The sequence below is a fragment of the Montipora capricornis genome, chromosome 10, assembly GCF_036669925.1.
Source record: "Montipora capricornis isolate CH-2021 chromosome 10, ASM3666992v2, whole genome shotgun sequence".
NCBI lineage: Eukaryota > Metazoa > Cnidaria > Anthozoa > Scleractinia > Acroporidae > Montipora > Montipora capricornis.
In genome coordinates this window covers 1,464,690-1,489,689 of record NC_090892.1, presented here as the reverse complement: position 1 = coordinate 1,489,689, position 25,000 = coordinate 1,464,690, and the positions used below count along the sequence as shown (strand labels likewise).

Genomic DNA, 25,000 nt, shown 5'->3' with positions numbered 1-25,000 from the left:
CGGAATAAAAGAGACCGAAAGAGCGAAGTTCATACAACTAACAATGCGTGAGGTGGATAAGGAATGAAAGGCTATATGCGGTAATCAAAAGTTGTATCAATGAAGAATGGGTCTTTTAAGTTTTAACGCACGAACTCGAAGTCATCACTGTGAAATGGTTGCATGTTGTATCACGTCTTCGCCTCGAGTTTTTGTTAATGCGATGCATTAGTACTGTGAATAATGTACCGAACCAAGAGAAAATTGAAATTTCAGTGCGACAATGCAGAAACTGGTAATAGGCCGAGAACTTTCACGATGGCGTCATTTGACTACAAAAACCGGAATTCATCGTGTTTTTCTTTTCTTATTTAAATTTTGTATTCTGTATAGCTCCAATTTGCACGAGAAAAGCGAAACCTATAGGATTCTGGTACTTGTAGTCAAATGGCGTCATCATGCTGTAGATGGTACCGAAAGGTGTTTTTAATTTTTATCTTGCGGAGCTTGAAGATGGCCTAGAAATAACTTTTTTTTCAAGTTTCGAGTTCCATGACATCTTTCGTTTCGAAAATACAGCAATTTGAATTTTCAAATTGTCACCATGCGTGACACCATGGCACAAAGTTATTCAGTTGAAAAAATCAGTGGCTATGCCTATGAATTTCAGCAGTCAGAGCGTTTTAAGTACATTAGGAGATGTGTTAATACACATGTATTTTATCTCATGAGCGAAAAGCAAGCGCTTTCATCGATAAATGAATAGGCCTTGTGCATGATGACGTCATATGCTCAAAAATACACCACCAAGCCTCGTTTGCACAAAATTATCATCTGGTTGTGAAATACTGTTCGCACGTGGGTACCCTTTTCAAGTTTGTTCCTTTGGGATTCAGCTGAAGCTAAAATTTGCAAGTTTGATTTTGAAAATCGAGGCTTGGTGGTGAAATCAACCAGTCAGACGTCATCACGCATAAGGCTATTCCAGATGTTCGTGTGGACTTCTGGCTGCGATATTGATACACAACGTTGGTGCACCAACATGGCGTCCCCATACAAAACTCTATAAAGTTGCGTGAAACGCTTCGACAAATAACTCAGAAACGATGAACCGCACAGACCTGAGAATTGGTGAGGTGATTTATAAATATGTCTCCTAAAAAAACTGCAAGTTTTTGGTTTATTTCATTGAACGGTTTCGATATAATTTTTTTGTTGCTTGACAGTGAAAACGATCTATTCATTACAAAGAGGTAACAAACAAAATACTCTGATTGGTCAATGATCAAAGAAAGTCACAGAAAGCCAATCAAATGCGAGCCCTGGATGGCGCAATTTTCACGTGATTGCGTTGTACGCATGCGTTGCTGCTGCTTATTACGTCATTGGTTGTGGTCACACTTGAGAGAAACAGTATAACAATATTGTTGACACTGGTCTAGTGTCAACTCTCTGGTGTTTTGTCTCCCTAGGGGAATAGTGAACATTAATATTCAATCTTCGTTCAATGTCTAAAATCCGCACGCGTCATTGGTTAAAATTGATTACGTGAGTTCCCGTTACCTAGTGACATCAAAGTGACAGAGTGCGTTATTACAGTAACACATAAAAACTGTGCAGTGTTCTTCAACTTCAAACTTACATGGCCTCAAGTTCAAGATTTTCCGAGGCAGAGGAGGAAAAAATTACTGAAATAATTGACGATGCCATCCCGGAAAACACAAAAAAGCAAACCATTTGGAGTTTGTCTATTTTCAGTGAGTTGAGCAAAACTGATTTTTTTGCAAATGTTCTTGGCAACTCTCCCTCTCTTTTGTGCTTTCTGCTTTTTTTAGCTATTAGCTAGAATACACTTTATGGACATGTACCTAAAATATTCATTCATATTCAGTAAATTAAAGATTCTTGGCCTTTGAATGTTCTTGTTTTCATTTGTTTTTCTTTAATTCATTGTTTTCTCATTCAAACAGGTCGGGCGGGAAGCCATTGTAAGTCTATCGCCAGCAGTGAACTCAAAATTGAATATTAAATGAGTTAGAGACTGTTCGTGTTTTGTTTTTAAATACACGCACTTGCTTACTGTACAATGAACTCGAAATTTTCAATTTTTTGCGTGCGTGTATTTGAAAACAAAACACTCACAACAGTCTCTAAGCCGCAAATAGAACTTGATTAAGCGTTTTGTACAGCTAAATGTTTTGCCCTAACAGCGCGCAATCTCATTGGTTACTTCGAGGTCACATGACATCTAACAATAAAACTGTTTCCCGCCAAAAGTCTCTGAGGGGCAACAGTGCAAAGTCTATGACGTCAGAGGGTCACATTGCACTGTTATCCGCGAATGTTGACCGACGCCCGCCGTTGCTGTTGCCGTTGCATGTTTCTATTTTTGTGCTATTTTTGTTTCCCTCGGCTGCGCCTCGGGGAAACATTGAGATTCACAGGAAACACGATTAACTGTTTCCCTGGGGACCAGTCATTAAGTCACGATGATACGCCCAGAAGACTCTACGCACAAAGACACTACTTAGAAGGGGAGGGATAGGGAAGACTTTTCCCGACACGGAAAAGAAAAAATAATAATAATAATAATAACACGACGGAATCCCACCCATTTTCCGACTGGGATTGCCATACTGACAACCAAGTAAATAGGCATTGGCCGAGATTTCGGCAAAGCCTAACCGGGCTGGCTCGCCTCATATAAACAGGGCCTTAGACGCCGCCGAGGATTCTGTGTCGGATCAATATGGCAAGTGACAAAGCGTGGTGGAGTTGAATCCGGAACAACCGGAAAAAAATCCATACCAGCGGATATAACGGGAATTGAACCCGGGGCAACCGCATGCAAACCCTATCCCCTAACTACTGGACCACGCTACCACAATGCCGGTCCGAGCTTCCGTCGGTGAAGGAATATATTGAAAAAAGCCAAGTAACCGTAGTCATTGCTTGTAAAACCCTGATGAAGAAAGGCAGTGCCTTTCGAAATATTAATATACTCCTTCACCGTTATATCACCCCTGCTCATTTCAGCTTTTTATAATATTTAAATCGCCGGCAAGGTCCTTCACCAGGATCCGGTGCTTCTGTTTTGTTACGCTGGTCCTTGCTTACAAAGTTATATGAAATACCGACACTATTTCAAACTAGACGCTCGATGAGCTTACGTGTTACCTAAAAACAGAAGGCACTGAGTTGGGTGGTATTGAACTGCTTCCCAAATAAGCTTCAGTTTACACTCTAATGACAAAACAGATCTTTTTCTGAGGTTAAAAACTTGGCTACCTATTAATCATTTGTGAGAAAGAAAGAATTCCTGTTTCCTCGCATATCACATTTCAACCCACGTATGCAAATTGGTTAAGGTCGAATATTAGACAACATGAAAAGGTCACCTTTTCCAGCGAAAATTTGATTGAAGCAAACACCAGATTTGCTATTAGAGGCAAAAAAACCCTTCCTATTTCATTGCGTGCGTTAAGCCAAATAACCAAACGCAACAAAATAAATTGCAGGATCAAACCCTTTCCTGATCGGGCATGAAGAACCTTTCCTTGAATAATGAAGCACAAAATAGACAACAAGTTTTCTTTCAAATAATTCTTGGCTGTCACATTTCCAATTATTTTTTACCTGAAGACTGTGCAGAGTTGAGCACGAAATAAATACAACAAAAATTAGTGAAATTTCCAATTGTCACCGGAAGACTGTGCAGAGTTGAGTAGAAATAAATACAAATAGCCAGACAACAGAGATCACAGATCCACTTAAGGTGTTCCATTCCTTCTCTGTCTTTATTAAGCCCATAAGGTACCAGAGAATTTACCATTTGGTTTCAGTGTTGTACATAAGACCACACTTGCTAAAGTATTAGAAATACAGCTCACTTTGATTACGGCTCGACGGGCGAAAGATTGTTGTCAAAGCCCATTACATATTTATTTTTCACCAGCTGTCTTGTTTATCCAATTGACGTTCCATTCTTGAGCTCCATAAAGTTATAGTTTGTTTAAAGATCCAACAAAAAGTTTCAATAACTTCGACGCCATTGCAGGTTAATTAAATATTCTACTGTGTGCACCAGAGAAATCTACGCATTTCTACTACCCCTTGAAACCTACCAAAATACGCTCAGAAGACTGTGCCCAAATTAAGGCATCTTTTAGCAGGGAAGTGACAGGAAAGACTTTTCCCGACATGGAAAAAAAAGAAAACGACTAAATGCCACCCATTTTCCGACTGGTTTGCCATACTGGCAACCCAGTAATAAATTGTCGAAATGGTGACAAAACAAACAAACTACCATAGTGCATATAGTTCGCCCATATTAAAATGGTGAATTCTTCTTGCATCAATGTCCTCTGACGTTGCCGTTCTTTTTCAAAGATTGAGGGAAAACACTCTTTCATTTCTTCAAAACTACATTAATAACTGGCCTTTTTTCCCTCATTCCTTTTAAACAATAAGCTCGCTTTCTAATTATTGACTTTTTTTCATCCCTTCGCCGTGTTGGTGCATATTTCGATTTTCAGAGACCCAAGAATAAAATTCTCAATAGACCTCTTTCATAATGACGGCCAAATAAAATATTCTTTTGTTTTAATGTTAATAAGCGTTTCTAGCCTCGCTACGACGAGCAAATTTCAAAAGAATATTTGTTTCAAAATGAGGGCAGTAGGTTTAACAAAAATACAAAAGAATGTAAAGAAGGTCGCCATTTATGAAAGTGGTCAATGGGCCACCGTATGCTACATTCTCGTTTCCAGAGTCCGCTTTTCTTTTGATCTGCACCAAGAAAACGGACTCTGGCCAAGTGGCCAAGTGCCCAACTTATGCACCATGAGTCGTAGTTAAGGTTCATTTTTGTAACCATTGACAACCACTGTTGTAACACTGTTGTTTCGAATTTCTGAGCGTGCGTAGACGAGCCGGAAGTCCGTAATTTGCGGACCTCCTGCCTTGGAAGTGGCCAGTCGGGAAAGAGAGACTCTGGTCGAAACCAAAAAAAGGCCATATTTAATTGGTTGCTGAAAAACGGTTTTACTTCCTGCCATTTTCAATTTTCAAATTCTAAACTCAAAAATTGTGATTTCTTTTGGATTTTTATCTATAAGGAGTTGAAGATGATCTAGAAATAAATCGTTTTACAACTTGCCAGTTCCGTAACGTTTTTGTTTTGGTAAATACAGCAGTTGTCACTTGCGTGACACCAGATACTGAAATTGTTTTGATTGATAAAATGTATCTCGTTAGTTTCTTATTTTCCGCAGTTGAAATGTCTCGAGTGTATCAGGAGATGTATTTATACTCATGTGTACTGTCTGGCGAGTGAAAAGTAAGCGCTTTCGTGGCAAGGTGACCTCCAGTGTTTTTGCTGATTTCTAACCGTCTCCCCTCACGCACCCGCAGTTACTCAACCGGAACCAGAGTTTTCTGGTTCCGGTTCTGGATTATTTCAGAGCCCCCCGCGCCCGTTCCGCTGGACAATGGTAACGGAGGCTCTGGGAACGAGATTAGTCCACTGCCCGTTAAGGTTACCAACAAGCCATATAAACTCAGGCGTGATAACATAGACAAAGAATTGGTCACGACCAGTAGCACGTGTAAGCTCAAATGATCAGACAGATAAGCACTTGGGGAGCCATCTAGCAGCAGATAAATTTTACAGTCCTTACTGAGGAACCCGAAATGACCCCACCTAACGAACTATTGACGATTCGATGATGTGCGAGCAATGCGAACCTTCCATGACAGCAAGGGAACCTCCACTTCAACAAAAAAATAACTTGTAACCGAAACAAATAAGTTTTAGAATCGCCTATTTTTGTTTGCAAATTTCGCGGGCGCTGCCATCTTGAACAAGTGTGACGTGTTACGGTTGCCCAATTGTTATTAGACAAAAACTCTTTGTGTCAGAACAATAGGGCAATCGTAGCATGTCATAATTATTCAAGATGGCGGCGCCCACCAAATTTGAAAGTGAAAATAAGCGATTTTTAAAATTCACATTTCTTGATATAAACACTGTTTTAAAAATAAATTTCGAAGAAATTTGTTTCTAAACATAATTTCCGTAGGTTTAAACTTATTCTGTAGTAAGAGTGGAGGTTCCCTTTAACTCTAAGATATGTTTAAATGCAATTTTGATTGCACGTGACGTCACGGCGGCCATGTTGGTGGAAAGAAAAATAGCTAAAAAGTATTGGGAATTTGACTCTATTAGTATGCAAAACTTGAGCTACATTTTCCTATTGTTTTGGCACCAACATGGCCGTCTTATCACCTAAGTGCAATCAAAGAAAAGTTTGTTCACCGTCCTCGACATTCTTGGCTCGCAATAACACGTGATTAGACTGCCATGTTGGTGGACAAAACGAGAGCAAAATGTAGCTCGCGTTTTGCATAATAATGGAGCAAAATTCCCAAAAGACTTTTTCATTATTGTTCAGTACACCAACATGGCCGCAATGACGTCAGGTGCAAGCCAAGTTTCAGGTCTTACCTAGATCATTACAATTCCGTTGATGGTCTGTCTGCTTCTCTCTCTGTTAGCCAATATCATCCTGATTTCAGCAACACGAATGCAAGCTACCGGGAAATGACCATGAAATGATTCAAACCAAGAGTCCATCACCCTCTTGTTCAAACTGCTTTCATTAAGGTGATCGAACACACGGAGCTGTTGAAAAGCCTGCCCGGCTTTTAAAAAACAAAACAAACATAGCGGCGATTGCGACAAACTTTTAACGGAAGGTAACGATAAAAGGGGAGAAACCCGCATACTCACTGATTGGTAAAAGGTAAAGGTAAAGTAACTTTATTTAACGTCGGTAGTTCCTTCAGCTACGAGGCTGGTATCAATGGAAGCCGACGGTGCGCCCTTTACCCCCCTCCCTATGTCAGTGCTCCGTTTTACGGGTATTTAAAGCTATAGCTACACGGATCAGAGGAAAGTCGAAACAGACGTGTAAGTCACCGAGGATCGAACCGGGGACCTCTCGCTCCAAAAGCCGCGCACTAGCCAACTGAGCCACGACTGCTCCTGAGTCACGACCCCAGAGCTCTTCTCTTGACTGAGGGAGAGAAGAGCTCTGGGGAACCCTGAAGCAAAGTGTCTTCTCATTGGTTTTCGTGAAGAACAATCAAAAGCGTCTCTAATTGGTGCATTCATGTTAGCACGAGGAGTGAGCAGGCGCCGTAAGGTTCAAATAGCCAATTTTTGGCTATGAGAACCCTACGGCGCATGTTCTCCTACATAGAGTTTCCCAGAGCCTTGGGTCGATCCGAGGCTCTGGTGACGAAAATGGTTTGTATCCCAGAAACCCAGCTAAATCCTGCACATGCGCAGTGGCTTGAAAAATTGACACTGAGTTCTTTTGAACTGAGAAACATGCCGATTTCAAATGACTCAGTCGTTAGAATTTCAAGAAATTTGGCAAAAAAAATCGTTCAGGAACAACGAGAATGATCTATCACAAAAAAATCTGAATTTTAACAGAAGGAAGTTTAAATAACACAGATCATGGAGTGAAAACGATACTCGGCGAATTACGAAAACTCTCTCTGTCAAACTTTCATTAGAACAGTGTTGACAGAGGGGATTTTATGTGAATTCGTAGTGGGCAAATTAAGAAAAAAATCTAATAAACAAAGTCTTTTTTAACCAGCCCTCTTGCCATAGCAACAGCACAACCCTGAACCAAAATGCGATCATAAACCATTCTGTGGTTGACCTTGACTCTTGCGAAAATCGGTCGCCCAAGCATAAATATGTAAACAATAATGGTGAATTAGGCACAGGTAGCTGAAAACTGTGTTCGGCCACCGTAAACGCTGGCAACAACTTATAGCGGAAACGCGAGCAGAAAAAAATATATTTAAAATAACGGAAAGCGCAACGAACGATTGATTCAAACAAAGAAGCCCAGGCAAGATTCTTCACCTTTGCATTCCGCAAGGTGAAGATCATTTAATTATATCAGAGGAGTGAAATACCTGTAACTATTATAGGACCTATTAAATTGGGAAAGGGGCCAGCGAGCGAGGCTACCGATGATCCCGTGTCGTCTGACTCTGACTGCCTTTATCATTTAAATTGATTGATAATAAAATGAAAAGGCTTATTTTGAATTGTTATAGTTTTTTAAATCCCATTTTAATTTTGTTACAGATTCAAAAATGAGAAAAAAAAACATCAGCAATAAAATACGCACACATACACATGCATCCATACATCTACAGAAAGGACAGTAATCGGGGATCCTCTTCGAATTATCCAGTTGCCGGTTTATAAAAAAACAGACACAACTCCGTGGGCACTGAAAGTTGGAAACTCCCCTAAATTAGGTCTTCAGCCTGAAGGAGCTCATCATCATCATTCAGAAAATGTAAGCAATAAAAATTCACCCATTTTTTTGTTTTACAAGCAAAGATTTGGGAACATTTGCCACACAATGGCTTTCTTTGTCCTTTATTTTCCTATTTTCCTGCAATTTGATTGGTTACTTAAACAATCCTTGATATCTGATTGGTTGTTTTGGTTTAGCTGTTGTTCATTCTCGTCAGCTGGGGAAAAGGTGCGATTCGTCAATAAATCGCACTGCTGAGAGCCAATCAGATTGCAAGGATCACCAACATTTCTAAATGGATGTAATTAAGTTCTACAATGAATGAATGAATGAATGTTTATTTGCCACACAATTAATACTATTACAAATACAATCAATAATAAGAATATAGTTATTTGTAAAAAAAAGAATGGATATTACAATAATTGTGGCGAGCAGACCCTAAGAAACCATCGGGCTTATAAGTGGGGTCTCCTCATATGCCTATCATTACTCTAAATAATCTCACGCAATGCTTGTGTGGCATAACTAACTCAGTTAAAAAAAAAAACCTTAACATATTTTTCTTAAAGTTCAGATAACTAGATGAATTAGTAATTGATCTAGGAAGAGAGTTCCAGAGTTTTCGACCTTGATAAAGAATTGTAAATTGTTTGATGCTAGTGCGACAAAAATGTGGCCGATAATTGTTGGCTATTCTAGTACCGTAATTGGACACTTGGCGGCTACTTTCAAATAAATTCAAAAACATCGAAGGCAATAGCTGATTGTGATAATAAAACGTTAACTTAGAAATTTGAGATGAATTTATGTGAAAAATGTCCATTATGCCTAGTTTCGCAAATAGAGGAGCAGAATGCGTAAGGTAATCTGAATTTGTTATTGCTCGCTCAGCACGCTTTTGCAAGTAGAATATTCTATTTAAATTGGAGACACATGTAGAAGACCAAGTGGAATTAAAATATGTGATGTAAGGATAAATTAGTGAGTAGTACAAGGCTAGCTTAGTTCTTGAAGAAAGGTACAATCGAGATATAAGTATTATACCAACGGATTTTGCGATTTGCTTTGATCAACTCGCTAAGCCACTTAATAACTCAGTTTCGTCCAAAATGTCCTGTAATGGCAAGATACAAAAAGATGGCTTAGTATCAAACAAATGCGAGGTCCACCGGCAATCTCGCTATAATTCACACTCTGGGTAACTAAGCTACAACTTTATTGAGGTGCGAAGCCTCGATCAAGATCAAAGAAATAGAGGATATTACATGGCCGCGCGGAGATACGAAATTCTCTTCGAGTGTTGAAGAATCCTCTACTAACTATGCTATGAGTCAACGTTTGCCCGTATCTTTCTATTTTTAGAACGTCACGAGTTGTTCGGCACTGCACGCGCTGTTTAAAATAGCCAATCAGAATAAAGTCGTTGTCTACCGAACACAAAAATAGTAAAAACAATGTACGCCAATTGTGCGAATTGATGTAAATTAATGTAAATGTCAGTCTCCTGCTGAGGGGTTGGTTCTAAAAATAAAAAGATACGGGTAAAGGTTGACTCAAGGATAAAGTGCACATGGAGGCTCCTACTCATGGACTCCTGCTGGAATAGAGTTATTACACCTTTCAGGAACCGGCCCCTGGGAGACATTAATGTCCTAGCCCCAGTTGTTCAAACGATGGATAGCGCTATCCGCCGGATAAATCATTCTCCAGTGGATAAGTCATAGCGAAACCAATTGCGCTATCCAATGGATAGTGATTTATCCGGTGGATACCGTTACCCACCTTTTGATCAACTGGGGCCTGGAGCCCGTTTCTCAAAAGTCCCGAAACTTTACAGGCCGTTTTCGGGTGTCACAATTCCCTTTGTATCTCAAAAAAGGAGAGGATTTAATTCGTCAAACTCCACAGTTATTTTTCTTTTTGTTGCCTTAAATACATGTTAAAAGATCGGCTTCCAAAAATAGCGGTTGGCAATTTCACAAATGGCTTTTCGGGCCCGAAAAGTTTTCGGGACTTTCGAGAAACGGGCCCCTGGTATGCGAAATGCTCACTTCGGGTTGCCGTCCCCGTCACGTCCTTATACTACCAAATTATTTAAAGATGGCGGCGCCCGGGAGATTTGCAATTTAAAGAAAGTGATTTTAAGATACTTTTTTTCTGTCACGAACACTTTTTTGCAACACGTCTCGAACAAAATTGTTTGCAAACACAGTTTACTCCCGTTTAAAATTATTCTGTGATCGAATATTGTCTGTACCTGTTGCTTTATAACTATTTAGGCCTATTAGCAATCCAAAATGTATTTCATAGCCACTGGCTGGAATCTGAAAGATCCATCATCCCTTATAATTAAGACCTTTTGCGTACAATATCCTCGATCACTTGTATTAGAGACGCCGTCCAACTCATATGCCAGAATTTCCTTAGCACCAATTGCATACTGAAACACGCTGTATTCGATATCCACAACCTGTGAACTTAGAGCAAAAATGTGCTCTATCCTATCAATTCTAAAATAAAGATAATCAATCTCATTATTCCGAAAGTTACCAGCATGTAACAGACTAAGAATTCCCTTTAATACAGATCGAGCAACGTGCTCTTTTACGTAGCCTCTTTGACTTTGAGTCGCCATTTTGGCTTTGCGTCCTCAATAATGTCTATTATTAGCGGTCTTCACAAGCAGGTCAATCGATAATTTCTCTTATCTTCGTGGGTCCGGTAATCGGTGCTGTTCGCTTAAGTGTGGACGTTGTAACAAAGTCGACATTCCTTGCGCAAAGTTGACGTTGTTTGCACAAACTAGATGTTGTTCGTAAACAGTTGAGTTTCGTACAAAGTGTGAACGTTGTTTGAACAAAAAAGTCGACGTTCTTTGCACAAAGTTGACGTTGTTTGTACCAAGTTGACGTTGTTCGTACAAAGTTTTGAACAAAGAAAGAAGATAATTAAGATAATTGTTTCTGCAACGGTTGCACCGATTTTTCGAAGCACTGCGCAATGTAACATCTGTCCTGCAACTTGTGTCGCAACGGTTTGCGGCACCAGCCAATGAAAATGCTCCTTTAACCTCATGTGATTATCGAAACGAGACAAGTTGCATGAAACGTTACGTTGCTCAGTGTACTACCCGTATAACAACTTGTTTCGTAATGTGAGAATGTTTGTAGAAATGGCGTTGCGAGACAAGTTGCACGAAAAATTGCACAGTGTAACAGCGCCTTAAAAGAACATAGGTATAATTAAGAAGACAAATACACTCGTACTTGTTATAGATATATTTAAAATCAGATACTGCGAGTAAATAATTGATATATTGTTTATTTATGAAAGGAAATATTTTGAGAGATGTTCATTTACACTTTGGAAAATAACATTGAGCCATATAATTTGCCTCTACGTTTCGAGCTGTACAGAACACCAGAGGACGACTGAGGCATCTGCTAAGTCGTTGTTGTTCCAAGCCGCTTTCCAGATGACCCGTGAAGATATTTGGGACTGAGTCAAATCATAACGACATTGTCACCTTTTGAAAGAAATGTGAGTTGCAACAAGTATTTTAAGCAGTGCTAGCGCTAAAAGTTAGTGTAAAATATGAAGTGCGACAATGCACAAACACGTTAGAGCAAACTGAAACCGACTGCACCTTGACACTGTGACGACCCCTTAGAGGCTGAATAAGTCACTTTACAGGGTATCGGCCAGCAGAGGTAGTCCACATCCAGTTAAAGTATCGTACAGCTTGTCCGCGCTAATGTAGTGCAACTGACTTACAGCAGCCAAAGCAGCATCACATGGATTCAGAGTTCGCTTATCAAGAAACCGGATCTCTTTTGGACTGAGGCCTAGTCTCTCAGCAACATACTTCCATTCCTCTCCACCTGCAACACAAATATACACGTTCCTTGTTGTTTCAAGAGCTTTTCGCCATCATTTTTCCAGTCACGCACCAAGTAACCAATAGAGAATGCTTTGCCAAATACTACCACCTCTGATTCTAATACAGATCATATAAAAATCATACATTTGGATTTCGGATATGAAATATGGATGCGTGGCACACTTGACTGATTTGACGAAGAGATAACTAATTTAAATAACGGCTCGTCTTTACATAATTGGTACAACTTACCGCTCAAGTCTATTGTAAGTTCTCTCATCTGGCGTACTGGGATATTTCGAATGTCAAGGTTTCCTTGTAGCAAAGGACCTACAAATAAAATGGGCCACAGTTATTGGATACGGCAATGCGAAAACCAAACGAAAAAAAAATTAGGCAAGCAATGCGTACATGTGGTAGTGCAGTAACGTACACAGCGTTTTATTCCATAATTGTCACTGGAGATGGGTTTTGTTTTCCAGGAGATTCAAGGTTTGTCTTTGCGTAATATGCAGCTCTAATTGTACACGGTATTGTTTTGGTACCATAAGCCACGTGAGTGCCATGGTAGATGTCTTAAGTAAATTGCCGGGCCCTAAGAATACATGTGGTTACTAGTAAAATACTAAACCCGGAAAGACTAAAGAAAGTAAAAGGGAATCCAGATACATCGGCTTCCAGGGTGACATGTTACTCATTTTCAAGTTCCCTTCTTTGCACCTCAAGTTTAAGCGTGTCGAGTTTGACACCTTTCCAAGACAAATTGCACTGAAGTCAAGCACTGTCGAGCGGGGTTAGTATCTGGATGGGTGACCTCAAAATGTACGACTTGCGGTGTCAAAAACACAGCACTGAAAATTCTATTTTAACGCTCAAAGATTTTCGACGTGAAAACAACATAAATTTTGAACTGCAAATATACAAAATTACCACTGGCGAAAAACATTTTGGGAGATTTTTGCTACGTTCTGAATTTTTCTATCGTACTTTTAGCTGCACAAGTAAATCGCAAAACTCAAATTGTCGTCGAATTCAGCGGGCGCTGTGATTAAGTTAAGTTACCTTGTGCGTTTACTTGCGAAACAAAGGATACATCTGAGTCAAAATGATGGCAAGACACGGGATTTTTGTTTTTGTTAGTTTGGTTTTTTTATCTTCAAGTGTTTTAAAGATTGACAAGAAATGTGCGAATTCAACACAAAGATCACAATCGCCAATCTCTTGAGGTTGACCATTGTTTCTGCAAAGTCCAAAATTTACTCTCCTAGATTAGGTTATTTATCACCAGGTAATTCCATCGTTTTGGAAATAGCAGCTGCTTTATTATTCATCAGCGTCACAAATTCTTGCCAATTTTGGAGCTCATTTTGTTGAAACTCAAGCACGCTTTCAACAGACCTGTTTATGTTCGTGAGTTATACATGCGCTGCGGGCCTATTGTCACCACGGACTTATACGCTCTTACACTAGGGAGCTTACGAAACGAGGACGACGACGGCTACGAGGACTTCATTTAAAAATACGAGTTCGCGTTATTCATATAACTACGAAACTATTTCATGTCGTTTCGCGTTAAAAATGTGTAACTACTGTTGAGGAATTAAACTGGTATGAGTGGGTTGGACGCGTACAGAGAGAACTGAAAATTCATCGTCATGTGCTAACGTCCTCCACAGTTCCTTGAATTTGGTCACTTCACGTCGTCATCTAGGAGATGACGGCAAAGAAATGTACCAAATGTAAAACGCACGTGCAGAGCCATTGTTTTTGCTCACTAAACCTATTGTTTTGTAGCGTCGTCGTTGCCGTCGGCGTCGTCGTTTCGTAAGCTCTCTACTCTTACAACCCGGTGACGTAGCGTGTACTGCACTTACAGTGCACTACCACAAAAACCCTACAAAGAAACTATTGCTGGTTTTCACTCACGTGATCAACAGCCATGTTTTTCGACGAAAACAAAAGGAAGCATTTGCATAATAATAGAGTTAAATTCCCGGAGGATTTGGTCGGGGCACCAACATGGCCGCCTTTTCTTTGTTTAGGGCACCAATATGGCGGTCGTGACGTCATGTGAAAACCGAGAATAAAGAAAAAGATCTTAAAATTATACCAAAATAGGGCTGCAACATACAAAACTAGAAAAAATCAAGTTTTCTTCTAACACGCCGCCAATCAAAATTTTCGAGACCATAAACTGACAACACCGAACTTTGCATAAATGTCAGAAATGCTGTTTTAAAATTAATGAATACGTCTCCCTCGGACCTGAAATAAACGCTGCATCACTTTAAAACATTGTTTAAACAGTTGATGACTTTCGCCCGAAAATACAGAATATCGATTACTGGTAATTCCTCTGACCTTCATTTTCAGACATAACTTTTCTTTTTGACTTAATTTGCTTTTTAATTCAACATAAAATATACACAGCTAACACATGTGGTTCTGGCTGTTTGCTACGAATATGAGTACTTTTCTTCGTTGCAACCAGTGGTACAAAACAGCCATTGGCCCAGCCATGCACTGATAGAGTAGTCACCTAACCTCCACAGCGACCAATCACTGTTGACAAACTCACCAGTTGTCCCTGCGGGTGTAATTTCTCTCAAGTGCTTAAAAACTTCAATCTTGTTTGAATTCTTTGCAATCTTTGCCAGGCAACGGATCACTCTCTGTGTTTCCGGGTTTGGTTGCTCCAAACGCGTTTGGTCTAAATGTAGACCTTTTTTCAGCTGAAGTACAATTTCTTTTGGATCACATGAACGTGAACAAAGTGATTCCACAACGTTGCAAGGAAGCAGGGGAGGCGAATTGTCTTCACTCCCTAAAGGAAATTAAGGAGAGAATTAAGCCTTCTTACCTGACACTAAAATGCTGCATTTGCAATAAACGTTAACGTCAGTTTTGTGTTTCGTTCAGCGTTCGTTGGGAACATCAGAGCAAGAACCAGACCACAAACGTACCTCTACCAGACGATAAAACGCTCCCATCAACCACATCAGCTGCTGTCTGTGATTAAAAAAGAACATGAAGAAAGCTGGTAATTACAAAGAAAAGTAAGCCACATTAGGGACAGACCTTTGAGCTTACCCAGAGTAAACATAGCTCCAAGTAGACGACTGCCCATCAATAACCACACGCTGCTTGTGGCCCGACAGATAGCTCTTAAACCATTTTAGCATCCAACACCAAACACCAAAATTGGTTCAAGTCTTACAAAGTACCCTTATGTCAGATTATTGAATGCTTTACTAACGTCATTATCACCATGCATTTAACTTCTTTTGTAAGTTCGAATACTCCATTGATTTTTTATACTACATAACCCAGTTGGTTAATCTTAAGACAGCCACAATCTAACGCAGAGAGAGAGAGATTATAAGTGAATGAAGGGGGTAGTTTCTAAAGAAACTGTGGTGCTGCGTCGGTGGGGAAGTACTATACAAAAATTTGGTAGCATGGCAACGTGAAAAATAGGAATACATTAGTTAAGTGAAAAGCGTTCGTTAATACCGTGAGGATTAAGGGTGCCGATTTGAAAGATGAATTTTTGTTCCAGATTCTTGCGGACCAATGAGACAGGACAGCCACGTTTTTCAAAGAATTGGCATATCTCCTCTGATTTGCTGGAAAAATTGAAGTCATCACTACATAGACGTCGAAGTCTAAAAATTGAGAATAAGGAATGGAGTTCTTGACATGTGATGGATATGACGATGAATACAACAAATAACTGTGAGAATCTGTAGGTTTGTAGTGCACACTTTTAAATTACTCCAAAATGATCCCGAGACTGGTAGAATCTCTTCGCAACCTCCACTTATTTCATTCAAATGCGACAAAAACGTCGGCAACTTTTTAGTTAGAAGCGCGCTCAAAACTAACGAGCAACCCGGCACTTTCAAATGTGCGCGCTCACGATGCAAAACTTGTCCTTTCATTCTTAACACTAGCAGAATATCGGGTCCTAAGCGATCTGTTAAGATCACCGATCGTTTCGCATGTACCTCCGCAAATGTCATTTATTGCATAACCTGTACGTTATGCAATAAATTATACATTGGCGAGACAGGGAAACGACTAAGCAACCAATTCCGCGAACACCTTCGCGATGTTGAGAAGAATCACAAGGATGCATCTAAGCCAGTCGCTCGTCATTTAAATCTCCCTAATCACACCAAAAAACACATGGCTATCTGCGGCCTTTCCCTACGTCTAGGTACGACGGAAAGTCGCAATAATCTGGAACAAAAATTCATCTTCCAAATCGGTACTCTTAATCCTTACGGTATTAACGAACGCTCTTCATTTAACTGATGTATTACTATTTTTCACGTTGCCATGTTACCACCAATAGCGTAGCTCCTACTCTACTATAAAAACTACACATAACCCACAATTCCTCGATTGGCTCTGACGCGAAGGGCTAACGCTCGAAACCTCAGCTTTTAGAATCTCTGTACGGTGGCCACTTTACATTATCAACTCCGTCGATAAAACCAAATTTTCGTAATTATAAGTGTCTCGCTTACGCAATCGTCACGCGTCGAACAATCGCGTAAGCGTGAAACTCAGACTTACGGACAACGTACAGTATGTACGTTTCGGCTGTGATTTTCTTTTACTCTACAACGCTCTGCAAACCGCATCGAGCACTTTTTCTTAGCGAAGGCTCAACTACTCGCACTTTTTTCTTTTATACTTTTAATCTCGTATACATGTATTTTTCCTTTTAAGCGAATGTCATTTCAGGCTAGAAATTAGTAAGTAGCACTTTCAAAAATTATCCGCGCTTCGACGAGTAACAAATAAAGAGACCGAACGACAGGCGAACTTTGTTAGTTTAGATTAGTTCCAGTCATTAGAGGGGCTATCATGTTTTAGCTTTTGATACTTTATCTTTGGATATTTGTGAGCGCAAGGCATGAAACGACTTATTCAATATTCAAAACATATTCCATATCCAGTTTACTTGGTGTTTGCCAATTCACACTAGAGACCTTTTTCAGCTAGTTACTCCATTACTCTAAAAATCATTGTAAGCGGTAATTACCTCTTTACGTTGACAAGAAAACCAAGCTGCAGAATCCTTAACCCACACTTTGTTAGTTCTTGCGGTCGCCGACCTGTTGCAGGTAATAAAGTGATTGGCACTTTGCAACTCAGATTCAGATAAAAAATGAAGGCATTCCTCTTGCTCGCAACCTTCTTTGACATGAGTGCGGCAGTAGGTGACCATCCTTCCATGACAACAGACCGGACAAACGACTCCAGCTTGATATCTCATCCGCTTCAACCAACAGAATTCTTTACGCATGCACTCAAGAACCAGAACAAGCTGTCTATAAACAGCGCCAGCGCAGAACACTTCAAATGAATCATGTTGAGCATCAGATGAAATGCTTAGATTTGACTGAAAATCACCTTTTAGTCCAGGTGCGACATTTCCCCTGTGAACAATGACTTCAATGAACGAGGTATGGCACAAGAGTACAACGGAGCAGTTTTCGTCCGCTGCGGTGTAAAATCTGGCAAAGTTCTTATACAACTGAGGATGCAGTGAACTCCAAAATTCATTTTGGCCCCACTGGAAGAACTGCAACACAAGCCGCGGAAACAACCTCAGAGGAATTTGTCCAGATTCAAACTTGAGGAAGAGAGAAGGAAGTTCTGCAGAGGCAATCAACTCGGTGACGTCCTTTGGTGGATGCGACTTTAACATGGATGGCACTAAGTATTGCTTATTACCGAAAGCATCTGATGAAGGAAGAGGGCACAGCAAGCTGAATTTTTCCATGATTGCAATGAAGGTTTTAAAGTTGTCATGTTCTATAAATTGGCCCCAGACATGCTGCAGCAGCTTTTCTTCCATGATTCCTTCTCTCTCGAGCTTGAACCACAACTCTTTGAATTCGTTCTCTTGATGATCATAGCGCTTAACAGTTATCACCTTCTTGAACACACCAATCAACCATTGAGGATCCAAGATAACCAATTTGTTTAACTCAGCAGTGTCATCAAAATGTATCAAAATTCTTTGATCGTGCAAAAAAGCAAGCAATGTTACAAACTCTTGTTCGTCATGAATATGGCAGACTTCAGATGCGATCCGTTTTGCATGTTCAAAATAAATCCATCTATGACCTTCATCCAAGGTTTTTTGAAGCGCCTTCTCGTATCCCAACCATTTGACTGGAATAACTTCTTTCATTTGTGGCAGTTCCTTGGCAACCGCTACAATTGCGTCTCGTAAGCGCACTACTCCTGGACACTCCGATTCAAGGCCTGCCTTAGTGTTATCCACTAGAATGGGATTATCACACAAGTGGGTCATGTATGGTTTGCCAACCAATTTTTCCAACACTTCACCGGCCACGTCATTAGGATCTTCCCCACCATAAGGTTCATCCGCATGCGTGCAAACTAGGAAAACAGGCGGAAGGGTTTTGGGAAGAACTGTGGATGTCGAAGCTGAATGCACAGCATGATCTTCACCTGGACTGGATAGTAATGCAACTGAAGTCATCCAGTAGTCTAGGTAATCGTGGTTAGTTCTTGTGCTGTACTTGTCTTCAGTTTTCTTGAACACTCCTTGCTTTTTCACGGGCTCGGCTCTTTCAGAAGGATCTCGACTTAGGTCATAGACCAGAAGGTAAATTGCTTTTGGTGTCAGAAAAAGTGAATGTGTCTCATAGTAAACGGACTGTCCAGCAAAATCCCAAAGAACCGAATAAATGTCATCTCCTCCTTCGATCTTGTCAGCTTCTTCTCGCAATTTCTTAATCAAGGTTTCTATGTCCTCAGGTATATCAGATGAGGGAAGAGAATTAATGCTTTCAAGTGAATGGAATTCAAGAGACTTGTCATCGGTCTCAAAAGAGGGATCTTTTTCAGTTTCAGTTTGTGCGCTTAACGTGAAATTCAGGGGAAATTTTTCAGAATCGGCCGATTTGTCGACAGTCCTTTCTTCAGAAATTAATTCTTGTTCCTTTAGATTTTCAACAACCAAGAGAGCTATATTATGCTCATAAGAAGTCGCCACCTCTTTGTTTGCACCTTGATCCGTTTCCCCAATCTTCCAAGTCTCAGTGGTGACTTTAAAGTAGGACGGATCAACATCAATCCCAACAGTGCTGCTCTCGTCAGGATTGAATCGTATTCCCCTCAATGACTTCTTCAGGCTAGTCTTTCCTGAGCGGTCCTGTCCAATTAACATGATTGGGATCCTTTTTACACGAGTCATTCCTTCTTTAAGGGCCTTTTTATATGCTTCCAAAGCCTTGGGACCACGTAAATTAATTTCAGGAGGACTCACTATAATTAAGACAACCGGTCAAGTATTAGCATAATAATATACACGAAAAAATTACTCAATTCTGATTGGCTGAGAAAGGAGTGCAGCTCTTCTGTAACACGAGTGCAAAATGTGTAACACGAGTGCAAACTTGTAACACGAGTGCAAATTACAAAGGCTTTCTGATTGGCTAAACACACAAAAGAAACCAACAAGAACCAATCAGATTAGAGCTGTTTCTATAGCAACATATTGGCGGAAATTTTAACGCCGAGCGTTCATTATTATTGAGGATGATTCTGATTGAACGTTTACTTTTCCTAATTATTGTAAAGCGAGTTTTCTTTACATAAATTTAAAACGCTTGAAAGGTTTTAAATCAGTCCTCACACATTTCCAAGTTCTAATTTGAATGATTTTGAAAGTGTCGGTCTTGTAAGTTTGCATTTGACAAACGTTGTAATTTGTTTCAGCCAATCAGTTGAATGAACTAAAAAAAAGCGCGCCCTGTCAAAATTTTTTTGTTGTAGTTATGTTTTTCGTGTATATTATTAATAAGTAATCACATGATTTTTCTCGTGCAATTTGGAATAAATAAGCACTTGTAAATTTTTCAAAGACCACAAAGTGCACTCGCCCTACGGGCTCGTGCACTTTTGTTGGCCTTTGAAAAATTTACTCGTGCTTATTTATTCCAAATTGCACTCGAAATCATGTGATTACCTATACAAATAGAAGGCAGCAAAACACACTGTTTCGTCGTGTAAATGTAAAACCGAAATAACTACCGGGTAAGTGATTTTTAAGTGGAAAAGGGGACGGCAAATTTCACCAAGGCAATCACTGAGTGAGTTTAATATTAACGTATCTGAAATTTCATTGAGTGCCCAACAGAAATACCTCCACGATTTACAAACTCAAAGGAAGTGTCAAAATGAGAAAAGCCGTGAGTATCTGCAAAAATCCGGAATTTTCATCCTGTAGTAATTAATCATAGCAAGGTCAGAACACACGAGCAAACTTCAAAATACGCAAGTAACTACCCTAACTGTTTCCGGTTTTCTTTCTTATGACTCAGTGTTCGACAATTCTAGTCGAACTTTAAGGTCCGGTTAGTCTTAAAGCAAAGTGGAAATTCTCTCCAAAACTTTATTGGCAAACGTGCCCTCTAAAGTCATTTTGTCATAAAAGACTCTGCCTTCCATTCAGCCTTGAACGAGGGAACATCATTAGCCTGGCCTTAGAAGTTGGAGCTGATCTGGTCTGAGAGCACTTGGCCTGCGTGAACTCAATGCGTTGTTACCTTGTTAGTGAATGATTGTCTTTTCAAGAGGGTCGAGCTTTTGTTTGTACAACGTGGGTTAAATCGTTTAAGCTCCTAAAGAAGTCACAGTGGAGATGCTCCGAGTTCCGGGAGAGAAATTTAAATAACACCCAAACCACAGCACTCACAAAAAAGACTGAAGGACTGAAGCTCGGCGCTTGGCACAAAAAAAAATGTATATATGGAAAAGCTTTTTCACCGGTGAAAGAGCGTTTGGCGTCTGTTTTATCGCACACACTTTGGAAATGCAAAATGCATGTCACGGAGGGTACTCTAAACGACAGTAATCTCTCAAAAGTTCTCACAACCACAACTTTGCCAAGACGTGACATCAAAACAACATTTACAAAGCAGACACATTGATGTTGATGCAGCGGTTAATCACCAGTTGACTAAAGTCAACGGACATGGCACAGATAAACAATCCAAAGGAGCCAGTTTGGCCGGAGATTTTCTGGAGAGTCTGCGGAAACAGGACCTCCCACTCACGAAGACCACACAAAAAACGTGACTAAGTTTGGGACAGCATACTTAAAGATAAACTTCAAGAAAAACTTTACGAGTAGCCACAAAAATCCATCGTGAAAAGTATGACAGCTCTTGTTCGCGCCGCGAAGAAGGGTGTCAATGAGATAAATACAAATCATTACACCTGAACTGCACTCTGATTACAAGCACCTATGCTCAGCGTCTATACCGTTGACTGCTGAACTTTCCGGAGATGATTTGTGTAAGCAAGTAAAAGATATCTCCAAAGTAAAGCGTGTTTGCAGGAAAGTGACATCTACCTCCTCTCGTCACTGTGGTCAAAGCCACTCTCATTTTCGTTGCAAATGTCAATCTTCTGGTGGAAAAGGAAAAATTTTCCGAGCGAAGGAAAATAAATGAAGCATTTTTTTAGGCTGGCGACCAAAAGCAAATCCAAGTGCTGCCTCCCAGAGTCCACTCTGCCCCAGATCTCTCAGACCACTCAGAGTTCCGACTGGATGATGGTTATCTTCAATTTGAAGAACTTAAATCAATGTATAAGTAACCATCATTTCAAAATGGAAAGCTTGACTTCAGGAGTGTGTCTTATGACACTCGCGTGTTACATGGCTTTAGTAGATCCACGAGATGCCTGTTATTCTGCCCCACCTGACGAGAACAACTAAAAATATTTCAAGTTCTCTTGGAAGGGGAAATTGGTCCAGATTCACCTGCCTTCCCAATGGTCTCATATCCACCTGTTTACTCCAATATTTACTTTCTAGGCAAGTGGGGCACACGAATGTTGGGTACATTGATGATTCGCATTCTTACCTCTAACGGCATTCATTTAAAGATGCAGTAAAAATGTTCAGGAAACTGACCATCTTCTTACTAAAGTGGGTTTTCTATTAAACATTCCATTCTCGCACCAACTCTTCGGGGTTTGCCTTAAACTCATTCAACATGAAACCATAACATCCCACTCCACGCGTCCACCACCCGTTCCCTATAAGGCCCACTTCCGAAAAAGCTGAAAAGCTACAAAAGAGATGTCTAGCCTTACTGTCAAAACCTCAGGCCTCTTTTCAAGAAGTCTCAGAAGTGATAGGCTTGGTGGTTTTCTTCATTCCCTAGGGTTAACTATGCCCAGCTCTACTACAGAAGCCAAGAAATAAGAAACAATTAAAGCTCTCAAAGAAAGCAATGAAAATTTCAATTCACTGATGGTATTATCAGGTACATCACTTGCTGACCTCGGATGGTAGGTCAACAACATCAAAGTTAATTCAAGCTTGCGTCAATGGGTTTCCCACATTTTCCATACATTCAGATACCTCATAAAAAGGAGCAGTGTGCAGTGCAGACGAAACAGGGTGTTTATGGACTAAAAAGAAGTTCAACATTTACATCAATGAATTAGAAATATTTGCTGCTCTTTTTGCTGCAGTACCCTACATTGGGTAATTAGGTGGAACACACTCTTTTGGGTACGATGAGATTGCTCGTGAGATGTGGACAGGGTGTATTGCTAGAAACCTACGGATAACAGCAATTTCATTACAAGGTAAAGAGAATGTTAACCCCGATAAGGAATCTAGTTTTATCTAATTTAATGATAATATAGAATGGGCTCTCAGGAAATTGATGGAAATCCATCAATTGACCTCTTTGCATCTAGAATCATTAAAGAAGCGGCCCTGTCATCATCCGTCATGGAGACCACACCTTGATGTACAATTTGTGGATGCTTTCTCTCACTCCCGGTTCAAGTAAGATTCTATAACTTTCCTCCTTCTAACCTGACACTTCGTTTTTTTAAGGAGATCGAAATAGAAAATGGGATTATGATTGTTCCAGTTTGGCTCACTAAAACTTGGTACCCCAAGCTGAAGTGCCTGTAGGTGGACACGCCAGGGCTGTTAACATGACACTGTATCTTCTCACCCCGCAAGCCCAATCAACCGCACCATTAGGGAACAAACCGAAATTATTGAAAATTGTTTTCAGGGGATTAAAGCATCTCAAGGCAAAGAATTTCTGCAGATGCAACCCTAGTTATCCTTACGTCGAAAGGAGGAAAGGCACAAGTAAACAGTATGAGTCCTAAAACAAAAAAATGCCTTAAATTTATGTCGTAGTAGGCAGATTAGTTCAGATGGTTCTTCTTTAGGAAAAGTAATAGAATTTTTACTGGTTTTATTTAATGATGGGCTCAGCTACAGTAGAATTAAAGCTGCTTGCCCAGTACTTTCATCTATACTTCCCTCAATAGGTGGAATCCCAGTTGACAAACATCCCTTAGTTACAAGATTTCTTATTAAAGTATACGAATCTCGTCCTGCCGTGATGGCTCGTTATAGTGTCTCCTGTCAATGAGTTTTCTCTTAAGAGTTTAACGTTGAAATTCACCGTGTTGTTAGCTTTATTCACTGCCCAAAGAAGGCAGAACTACTTCGTAATGTTGATTCCATGATAAATAATAGGACACCAGGAGCCAATCAACTACGGGAACACGTTGAACAATCCACACCAGGTTCAAAAGGCAGGGTGATTGACCTTAAATAATTTGCCAACCCAAAATTGTGTTTCGTGACCACTCTTAGGGAGTATTTGATTAGAACTACAAGCTTCTTAGGGAGACTTATAGTCAGCTGATGTCAAGTTAGGTAAAGCCATTTAAGCCTGTGTCTACAGACACAATAAGACATTGGGTTAAGGTAATTCCCTTGAAAATGACATACTATCCAGATTTTGTCAAACTTGGCACAATTGATATATTCATGCACAGGACATTAAAAAATGCATAAAAAAAGATGGGGTCACCGTGCTTGTTTTCGCACTGCATGAGCTTTATTCTAAGTGTTTTGTACGGAATTACGTGAGAAGCATTCGAAACGTAATCAACCGGAACAATTGTTGTTATATAGCTAAAGCTACTGAATATTACTGAAAACTTGAGCCTACTTGTTTGTCCGGGCTAAAATCTTTCAGTAAAGTTATTTTAAATTGCTCAATCTCGCAAAGCAATGCAAGCAGATTGAACCACTACATCATCACCTCACACTCAGTTCACACTCAGTGTCTGGCTCCAAATTCAGTTTCACGGCATTTATATATAAATACTAAAATATGTCTTCCGTGTAACTATAACGAGTACATAACACCATTAAAAAGGCGGGGTCACCGTGCTCGTTCAGGAGAAAATAGCGATTCCGTGACAGATTAAGCTTGGCATCAATGAAAATCCGCCATTTTATCAATGTGCAGGAGCTAATGCGCGTGCCAATGACGCACAAAATTATGCGCAGTAGGGTTGCGCAATGCAAAACTAGGGAATCACCTTAAGGTTGTGTTGTAGTGTTCACGTATTGATGTACTTATTTTTCAAGCCTAACAGTTAACAGCATCCCAGCTTCAAGGCGTGGTATAATCCCTTCGGAACTTTTTGGAAGCATTATCCCTTGAATGATCACGTCATAGACGGGTAAATTATGGGTTTGCAACCCATCCAAAACGTGAACAAAAATAAAAACCACTGGCTCATGGACCTGAACGAAGGTCCAGAACTTTTGTACTTCTTCTTTCGTTATGTAAATTAGCTAAAATCTGCTCATTAAAGGCGTTCCGTAAGTCCGGATTTCAACAGCAGCAACACTTAAAAATCAGAAAGCGAATTTTCAGCGTTACAGGTTTTAGCC

At 40.1% G+C, this 25,000-nt stretch overlaps 1 protein-coding gene across 3 annotated transcripts in view; it reads right to left on the bottom strand.

Moving 5' to 3' along the window:
* Positions 1–8,789: 8,789 nt before the first annotated feature.
* LOC138021916 (uncharacterized) overlaps positions 8,790–25,000 on the bottom strand; it is a 51,498-nt gene continuing 35,287 nt past the window's right edge. For 2 of the 3 annotated variants that reach the window (XM_068868941.1, XM_068868942.1), the window contains 5 exons: positions 17,267–19,527; positions 15,177–15,222; positions 14,792–15,037; positions 12,466–12,543; positions 8,790–12,214 (listed from right to left, as the gene is read on the bottom strand). In XM_068868941.1, coding sequence (XP_068725042.1) covers positions 12,021–12,214; positions 12,466–12,543; positions 14,792–15,037; positions 15,177–15,222; positions 17,267–19,527 — 2,825 coding nt within the window. In that variant the 3' untranslated portion in view covers positions 8,790–12,020. The remainder of the gene's footprint in view (positions 12,215–12,465; positions 12,544–14,791; positions 15,038–15,176; positions 15,223–17,266; positions 19,528–25,000) is intronic. The other variant, XR_011126478.1, reaches the window with a different exon arrangement.